The 9101-nt window shown below is 40.9% G+C and overlaps 2 protein-coding genes across 3 annotated transcripts; both read right to left on the bottom strand.

Annotated features, from left to right (window-relative positions):
• Positions 1-314: 314 nt before the first annotated feature.
• gpn2 (GPN-loop GTPase 2) lies at positions 315-4353 on the bottom strand. Of its 2 annotated transcripts, none has more exons than XM_041942831.1 (6): positions 4107-4353; positions 3493-4020; positions 3161-3317; positions 2816-2976; positions 994-1124; positions 315-807 (listed from the first exon to the last, which is right to left on the bottom strand). In XM_041942831.1, the coding sequence occupies exons 2-6, from the start codon at positions 3910-3912 to the stop codon at positions 735-737; spliced, it is 942 nt and encodes a 313-aa protein (XP_041798765.1). In that variant the 5' UTR covers positions 3913-4020; positions 4107-4353; the 3' UTR covers positions 315-734. The 2 variants fall into 2 exon arrangements, with proteins under 2 accessions (XP_041798765.1, XP_041798766.1); XM_041942832.1 differs by having other exon boundaries at positions 4300-4349.
• A 272-nt stretch (positions 4354-4625) lies between these two features.
• Positions 4626-7443, bottom strand: gpatch3 (G patch domain containing 3). Its single transcript, XM_041942780.1, has 7 exons — positions 7030-7443; positions 5931-6382; positions 5620-5794; positions 5457-5516; positions 5224-5345; positions 5001-5128; positions 4626-4892 (listed from the first exon to the last, which is right to left on the bottom strand). The coding sequence occupies exons 1-7, from the start codon at positions 7430-7432 to the stop codon at positions 4709-4711; spliced, it is 1524 nt and encodes a 507-aa protein (XP_041798714.1). The 5' UTR covers positions 7433-7443; the 3' UTR covers positions 4626-4708.
• Positions 7444-9101: the final 1658 nt, after the last annotated feature.

The raw sequence follows: 9101 nt of genomic DNA on the forward strand, positions 1-9101 counted from the left end.
AGTTCCATTATATTCCACTGCATATCAAGGGAAATGTGCTGTCTGTTCTCTGCATCCTTCTGTCAGACATGCTCCTCACTAATACATGCACATGGCAGGAGGGTACGCAGGAGGAAGGTCCTCTGTATTATCTTTGCCATATTCTTCTTTACAAATTACAAACGGAAAAACTTCAAACACAGAACACAGTTTAGTTTACTTCATTTATGCACCGATACTCTAAAATTAGCAGCAACGGCTATCAACATGAACCTTATATTTTCAGTTAATTCATTCCCATAGAAAAGACAAAAACAATGTATTAATTGCAGCCACTTTATTGTTTCAGAACAAATGGCCGTACAGACCTGCACCAGCGTAACTGTTCTCAAAAATATGGGGAAGATAAATATAACAAGAAGGAATTCACAATGTGAAACATTTTCAGAAAATGTTCTGAGATTTATTGAAGACTTCCATGTTGTTGTCTCAGGAGACACACAATTACTCACACCCATTGATAACTGTAGAAAAGCTCGGCATTTACTCCCTCCAGTTGTCCTTATTGTGATTTTTATGAGGGGTGGTGCCACCTTGAAGGATCTTCAGCACCCAAATTTAGTTTCCATCCCTCCACTGTTTTTGTAGTGGGGCTCAGAATTCAGGCCAACTGAGATGGATGTTGCCAAGACTCCACTGGTATACTGGTGCTAAAAAGGCAACCAGTTTTGTCCTTTTATTTGGGCTGTTTCAGTTTACAGGTCCATCACTTCCTCCTCCACAGTCTTTCCACTGGTTTCAACATACCGCTCTTGCACTCCAAGAGTACTGGAGTACTGTTAAGGAAAATATAAAATAACATATTTTTAAATGTTAGATTCAGGTCACTTTCAGATACAATTCATCAAAAGTCATCAGAGTACTCAGTACTTCAGCCACCTCCCGTAAATCTTAAGGTTTGATTTTAAACCAGATGAGTCACAGTGAGTCACCACAGTGATTAGGAAAGGATACGAGTCAAACTGGAAATCTGCCCCCACAGCAGCTGACATCATGGCCTGCAGATTCCTCTCCTCCAGGTCTCCAAAGCAATACCCATTGGCTTTGTCCACTGCTCGTAAGACCTGAATCATGCTCTCTTTGTCCTGGAGGCAGAAAAGAGAAGCATTCGGTCTCAGGGGTTTTCCCCGAAGAAATTCACTGAAAGTCCCTGATGACCAAATATTTGCTGAAAAAACTCTCACTGAAACCTAAACAATGTGTTGTTTCAAGAGAACGCAACTTCTGGTTTCAGAGTAACCAGGACAAAATATAGAAAGCAATACAGAATTAATCACATCACAAAACAGTGTCAAATGTGATGTATTTCACACGTTGTCGTTTTCTTCTCCTATGTTTTCCCCCACCAGTCATATCTGCTGCAACAGCATAAAGGCAGACTTCTCCTGTGAAAAGTTTTTTTTTTAATTCTTGGAAATGTGAATATTTATCAAGCCTTCTGAGATAAGATACACATGCATCCAAATCCAGAAAACCCCAAACTTCCTGCAATGCTCAATAGTTTAGCACCTTGTCTTTCTCAAGGTCAGAGGTGTTTTCCCTTTCAAATTTGCATTATTAAGTACCACTGGTAACCAAGTTAAGAAGCTGCTGTTTAAACAAGAGCGCCAACCTGCCATTTGTATAAATTACTAGTCCCATGCGCAGCTGATGGCAGGGCGATCTAGACTCCTGTCTGTGGATACACACACACACACACACACAGGTTCATATGAGTCTCCATAAAAGAATAACGTCAGGGAAGGAATGCAGTGTGCACACAGCCCACTCCCTTTTAACAGTTCAATCCATCTGCAGAAAATTGATCCAGTGTTCAATTTCAAATGCTAAAAACTATTTATGCTTTACCAGTTGACAAAATGAAATATGCAGGAGTTTAACGTGTTCGGGCCAGTTATACTGTCTTCTGTGGGTCATAAACTCCTACACAACCCATAAAATATAAAGGAGCAATTCTTATTACGCTGTCCACTCAAGATCTCTCACTCTCTCCCCTTGCATCATTCACAAGAAAATCTATCTAACATGAGCTCCAGACACAGTAATTAAGTATAAATTCATTAATATTCTGCACCAAATTTGCTTTCAATCAAAACATGAGATGAGTTTTAATAAATAAAAATGTATTACTGTGGAAAATGTTTTAGTCTTCGAATCTTTCAGCCAGTTATTCTGGCCTTTACGCTGAGACTGAGCCTTTTAAAGCCTCATTTCTGTATATGACAGAGTAATGTTTGATGAAGCTGGTCAGGCTACATTAGGTCTGTGAAAAACTTGACATTTGGTAGTGACTGAGCAATAAAAAGAAAAGAAAAAAAAAGGCAAGATTTGTATGTAGCCGGGGGGTAATATTCTCTGTGTTGACATTCCTGCAGCAACAACACATAAAGTTGGGTCACATGGAAAGAAATCTATATCTTTTTCGGTGTCACAAAATGAGCCGTCGAGAGAAAATATGATATGATATACACCTGAAATAACTACAGGCTGGTACATGCTTTATAATTTAAATGAAATATATTTCATTAGTTCTGTTATTTTACATTCTGAAGGTTGATTTCAGCCACATGCAATTGCCCCCCACATTAGCTTCAGCCAACCCCAGTACTTCTGAAATAAGGAAATCCTCAGTGATTCTACTTTTAATGCACTGAAGCATATCTTGATGGAACTGTAGCAATATTAGGCCCTATTGGTGAGAGTGTACCAATAAGTCTAAAATATATCGGGCCAGAGTATGAGGGCCAGCCATTCAGAATAAAGCAAGCAGTGATACCTGTACATTGAGGGGCACAAAGGAAACAAGGCTGTAATCTTGAATGACTTCTGCCAACTTTTCATTTAGATGGCGGAATTTTTTAAAGAAGGGGTCTGCAGCCAGGTGATCGAGAAGATAGGTCAGGTCCATCACCTCAGTGTAGAAGTCAAGGTTGAAGGCTGTACAAGAATACAGACGGGAAAAATATTACCATAGCACATAAATCAATTTCTGAGTGTTAGAAAATTACTGGAGCAAAGAAATGGAACAAAGAATGCTCTCTCTCATTTAGAGTATTGTGTGTGGGTGTGTGTGTGGTAGCATCAGTGTTGGTTGAGGAAACGCCAACAGCCCTCAACCTACCCAGTTTGCCGTACTGCTCAATCAAGTCCATCTTGGAGAGGACGTTGACGTGAGGAAGCTCCACGTGCAGCATGGTGGACAGGGAGGTACACAGCACAGAGATGAACTTGGCAGCGTCAGCGCAGTAATGAGAGTCCACAAGGTGCACTGCCGTCAGCTTAAAGAAGCGAGAAAGTGTGGGAGAACGACAGTTATGAGACCTACATGCAAGGTAGAATCACTTTAATATCATGTTAATGTTGTACATGCCTGGCGACTGTATGGAAAGAGCATCGGTTCAAGGTTCTGGGGACGTAACATCATTTCCATGCCTGAATGTTTGTAAGGCTCACCCTGAAATTCCACTTGGCCAGCTGGGAGAATATATTCTTTACTGAACTCTGGTGGGTGTAGAGCTCCACTTGTCCAGGGCAGTCAAACAAGAAGTAACAGTCACTGTGCTGTTTCAGCTTGTTCTCTAACCAGTCCAGATTTGCTTCAACATACTCCATACAGTACAGGAGTCCACCGTTGGGCCCCAGTTTCAAGCCCTCCATGACATCGTCCAGGGTGACCAGCTCTGAGATATCTACCGCACAGGAGTACGGTAGCCCCTCGTTGGCGGGGTCCATGTTCACCACCACCACCTTGCGTCCCAGGTGAGTTAGGAACTCCTGCATCCCTTGGCAGTAAGTGGTTTTTCCTGAGCCCGGAGGTCCGATGACCACCTGGCCGAAGCGTAGAGAGGGCGTCACTCGCGTCTGGCTGGACATGACTTCAGTGTCGAGGGGACTAGAGAGCTGCGGAGGACCACATTAGATGATGGGACCAGGGTGTCACGTATGCTGTCCTATGCAGGGTGTCAGCATCCAGGGGGCTACCTGGGAGGGTCACGTCAGTCAGTGTCAGATGTTAGCTTGAAAGAGGCGCAAGTTAAGCATGTTTTACTACGAAAGAAACAACTCACCTCGATATGCTCAATACATTCAGGTAGCTTAGCTAACAGACGTAAGTTATTTAATGGAGTTTGTAATAATAGGAATGTAGTTGTTTAAAAGGTTCTGTGTGACAAAGAAGTGTAACTAACGCTAGCTACGATTTCTATTACGACATTGTTGACCCTTAATTTGTAAATGTAATAAATACTGGTGGATAATTACCGTCTACCGCTACTGTTTTGTTTGCATGCGTATAACGGCTGCGAGCTAACTGGCTAAGCTACTCTAAAGTACATCCGGGTTACGTAACCAACGTTTCAAAATAAAACCAGTGTTGTTCATTTAACAGCTACTCTAATTTCAGAGCCCAACACCTTTGTGATGGCACCTTCTATGTTATTTAATAATTAATGTATTATTAATACATCTTATACATATATCTCAAAAGTGAAGCATTCAGACATAGACAAGTTTTCGTATGACAGACTTAGTAGACATTACAGAAGCATATTAAAAACTTAAACGACAAAAACAGCACATGTGGAATGAAAGGTTTGAAAAATGTTTTAATAACTCAGTCAGGCAAATTAGTAAGTATAAATGACATAAAATAATAATAATTTAATTAATGTCATCTTCGTGGTCCAATTGTGCCACCTGGCTGCCAGCCTCTGTACTTCATACTTGTGTTTGGTTGACGTCTCAGCAACGTGTCACCTTCGTCAATGTTTTTGGGTTTATCGTACACTGTAGATATATGGAAATCTGTTCTGGGCTTTTTGACAGAATGTAAGACCAGTTTCTCTCCATGATACCTGCAATAAAGAAATTCAATAGCATCAAGAGCGCACTAAAAAACAGTGCCCACTCAGTCAAAACATGCAAGCAATTATGTTGATTCTGTTTTCTGTCTTCATACGTACCCAAAGCCTCTTTTGCAATTGGGATGTTGACCTTCATTCTCAAGAGCTTCAGAAATCCCTATCTGACTGTTTCCTAACCCTTCACCGTCCTTCCAGCCCTGCTTTTCCATCACACGACGACCAAAGCCCTAAAAAGAAAAAAGAAAAAAAAAACAACTTACAAATTTGCTCATATAGGCTATGATAGAAAAGACAGGAGTCAAATTACATGCCAGCTCCCTACCTTAGTAAACCTCTCAAAGCTGCCAATAGTCTGACTGTGTACAGATCTATCTTCAAGACCCTCCCTCAGCCTTTTCTCATGCCGCATTCGGACATAGTCACGGGCATCCATGTCACCTCCATCTGTGAGTGCAAGAGCTGGGTTAAAGAAAATCGGACTCTGCAGGGAAAAATCACAGTTTGCTTCCCTTCGTCAATCAAGGTGATCACAGATGTAAAGCAAAGCTGAGATACCTTTATCGTAGTAAACACTCATGTCAACATCCCAGTCGTCTGCCGTTTGTTCATCGAAATCTAAAAAGAAAAAGGAATAAAATAATCAACATTTCATCAACATAATCAACATTTCATCAAGTAAAAACTGTAAAACTCTATTATGAATGCTGTTGTTGCATACCTCCTTCCTCCTCTTGCCAGTACTGGGCGTCAGTGTAGAACACCAGGCCTGAGCCGCCCTTCTCCCACTTCAACTCGATCTCCTCTTCATACAGCCTCTCTTTGCTTCGCTCCTGGCTTGTTACATCATCGTTTAAAGCCTCATGGCGCTCCCACTCCTCACAGCAGTCATCATCCTACAACCAGCAAAATGAATAATTTAAAAACCACAGCGAAGGGATGATGATGACATTTCAGACAGCCCTATATCACAGCCTACAGATGCTAACGATAACATTTATATTTGACATACTATAAATGATTTAAACCCACATCATCTGCATTTGACTGTGCATCCTCCTCTTCTCCCTGTGGCTCATCAGCATCTGTTGTTTCCACGCGATCACCTAGTTGCCTCTTTCCTGAGGGTGGAGCAGTAAAAGTGCCTGGTCCTGATATTTCATGCCCAGTAGCTGTTAATACAGTCTCCTCCGTGGCTGGAAGTGTCCAAGTGTGCTCATACTGGAAAGGTACATTGCCATAACGGCGGTTAGAGCCGGTCTTGGGAAAAGTGAGGCCCAGCTTCCGGATGAGGCGAGGAGGCAATCGGCAGGACTGGATGAGTTGTAGGAACACTTTCACCGGTGTGCCAACATTCCCGTTCTGCATCAGAGCAGGAGGATTCAGCTCAGATAAACTTCTGAGGTCAGCCTCTGTGAAACACTCCGTTAAGGACACTCGGTGCCGTCGCTCGTACTTTGTCTTATACGGGAATGACCCGTCATCTGAAAGAATAAAAAAAAAAACAATTAAACGTACAAACAGTGATAACACTTCACATCACAACTAACCAAGACAACAAACTTCCACTAATAAACAGTAAATGTAGAAGCCATGATGTAGGTGCCCCCTAGGTGGTCTTTATCTAACCGAGCAGTTTTTGTTTAGAACAAGCTATACTTTAAAAACATGTGGTCTATCAATCAGTTAGTTTCTTGATTGAAAATTACACAGCAGCAATTTTGATAATTAATATACTGTTCAAGGGAAATTATCAAGCATTTTGGGGATTGTAACTTCAAACATGCCAAGAGACACTGCTTTTGTTCATGTAATTACAAACTAAATGGAACAGGGACGTTCCATTTGACTAAGTGGGGACTTTTATTATAATTTAGACTGATACCTTTATTGTTGAAGGACTCAGAAGAATCAGATTTAACATGATACCTACAACAGAGGCCAATATATTCTGACTGTTGGTCCCTTAATTGGACCTAGCTCCCAAAACACTTGATCCTACACTTCCCATAATGCCAACAACTCCATAAGCCCAGTTTGTAATGTAACAGACTTGTATCTATTTTACGTATAGCTCCCTGCGGAGCCATAATAAACATATTTTATTAAACACACATAACGTCTCACTAACCTTTGTCATTTGAAACTTTTACTCTTTTTACAACACAACGTTTGGCCAGCCAGTTCCCCTTCGAGTTGATCCAGTGATTCCCCGCATACATTCTGACGAATCTGTCGGCTTCTTTTTCATGAAGTGAGACGATACAACAGCACGACTTCACCGTCTGGTTCTTCCCGGAGCCGTTTTCTGTGACTTGGGCAGCCTCCGAGCTGCCCTCCTCGCCGTCGAGCGCCGTGTTTTCGGTCCCCGGTTGTTCCCTGAGAACCTCCGGTCGGTGTCGGTAGTGAAAACACTGAAAACCGCCGCTTTCTATGAACTGGCTGAAATAATTTCTCAGGTCCGCGGAGCGAAATGTTACGGGAATGTTGCTAATAGCTAAATAAACAGGAGCAACGTCTTCACAATCCGCCATGTTTGTTTTTTATCGGCCAGGAACGACATGCAGAAATGACGTCAGATCCGCTTCCTCAGACGTACGAAAACGATATTACACAATATTTTATATTATAATATATTTTAGCCTATGTTTAACTATATTGCTTATTTTATACAGATACATAAAAATGTAAAGTAACTGGTTAAGGCCCATAAAAGGTGAATAAACACAGGGACCAGAGTTAATCAGAGTCCAGATTTTAACATGTTCACTGTGACAGTTTTTATTCTTTTCTTATTTTACTCTTACATCACCAGTTCAGAGTTCCATATGAAAGATAAACAGATAGAAGATACATTATCTCCACTCTCAAGATCCCACTCTGGTTTGGTTTTCCCAGCTCTGTCTTTATCATTCAGAACAATGTGTGGTCTATAGTATCAAGATATCCTGAATAATCACTAATGAACATCATCTCTGAAGGTTTCTTCCTCTGTGTGTTGGTGTTTCTACATATTGACCATGGAACTGCTGCAATCCAAATTAAAATCCCCCTGATATTATATTTTGCTGGTAGAGGCATTTTTAAGAGAGATCCCTCTCTTCAGACAGCGAGGGGGATTTACCAAAAAAAAGCAGTAACAACCCACTCGCCAAACCGAACACTGAGGTGATCAATTCTGCAACCTTGATTGCTTCAAAGTTAAAACATTAAAAGGAGAAATGAAACCATGAGACTCTAAAAGAGGTTAAAAGATGCAGCAGTCTGGCTCGGTTTTTAACTTTGCATATCTATTTCTGATTTAGGCAAAAAGGCAGCAAGACTAGTGGGAGACTTTACCCTGACTGACTAGGACCAAAGACCAAATGTGAGGTCATTTAAGAAAAATACTTGTCTTTCACATTTCACTTTCAGAGAAGCAACCAAGAAATGTGCTCAGTTAGAGTTCATTAACCCAGAGGCTAACTCTTTCTCTGGCCTTCACCTCAGCTTTTATCATTGTGTTTTGATAGTAATAGGCAGTAAAACTAGACCCGGGTCCAGACACCCTGACATCATTTTACAAATCATATTACATATTTACTGTGTGTTTGAAGTCCATACTAATCCTCAAAAGTATGTTTGGAAATTACAAATGAAAAAAAAAATCATGTTGAAACCAACTTTAGTACAAGTACAAGTGACTCAGAAATGCAATCTTACTTTCAGGTTTATAATCTAATAAGATCAATCCTTGTAGAATGTTGAGAGAGTATTACTTTCTGGCACATGTATCATAGAACCCTGCTAAACATTAGTCTGTGCAGGGGAAAAAAGGGAGAGAGAGAAATAAACCAATAGTGATCCTGGAAGAGACGTCATCTTTTCACCGACTCACCAGATATACTGCCCAGTCACAAAATGACACCACAATGGGTCATTACACTGGAGTTTTTGGCCTTTGGAACCAAAAACTTTACCTTTATCTCCATAAAGCTTCACAGTTAAACTGAGCGTCTCAGTTTTGTTTGTGCTTTTTCTTTCGCTCACATTGGGGAATATAAAAATGATTCTGCATTTATGTTTATCATTGCAAAAACCTTGCTTGTCTTGAACAAACGAAGCTTAACAACACACGACAGCCAGCCATAGAACTTTTCCTACATAAAACACAGTGTAAAAAAGGCATTGAAGTTTGGCAGAATGTTTAATATGTGTTCTTTT

Source organism: Chelmon rostratus, chromosome 8 (genome assembly GCF_017976325.1).
Source record: "Chelmon rostratus isolate fCheRos1 chromosome 8, fCheRos1.pri, whole genome shotgun sequence".
NCBI lineage: Eukaryota > Metazoa > Chordata > Actinopteri > Chaetodontiformes > Chaetodontidae > Chelmon > Chelmon rostratus.

Excerpts from the sequence above, each read along its gene's own strand:
- gpn2 (XM_041942831.1), bottom strand. The coding sequence starts at position 3,912 with ATGTCCAGCCAGACGCGAGTGACGCCCTCTCTACGCTTCGGCCAGGTG. Across the intron at positions 3,318-3,492 it reads TGGCCAAGTGGAATTTCAGG|CTGACGGCAGTGCACCTTGT; the intron begins GTGAGCCTTACA and ends CGCTTCTTTAAG. Across the intron at positions 2,977-3,160 it reads TGAGCAGTACGGCAAACTGG|CCTTCAACCTTGACTTCTAC; the intron begins GTAGGTTGAGGG and ends ATTCTTGTACAG.
- gpatch3 (XM_041942780.1), bottom strand. The coding sequence starts at position 7,432 with ATGGCGGATTGTGAAGACGTTGCTCCTGTTTATTTAGCTATTAGCAAC. Across the intron at positions 6,383-7,029 it reads AAAAGTTTCAAATGACAAAG|ATGACGGGTCATTCCCGTAT; the intron begins GTTAGTGAGACG and ends TTATTCTTTCAG. Across the intron at positions 5,129-5,223 it reads GCTTTGAGAGGTTTACTAAG|GGCTTTGGTCGTCGTGTGAT; the intron begins GTAGGGAGCTGG and ends TTTTCTTTTTAG.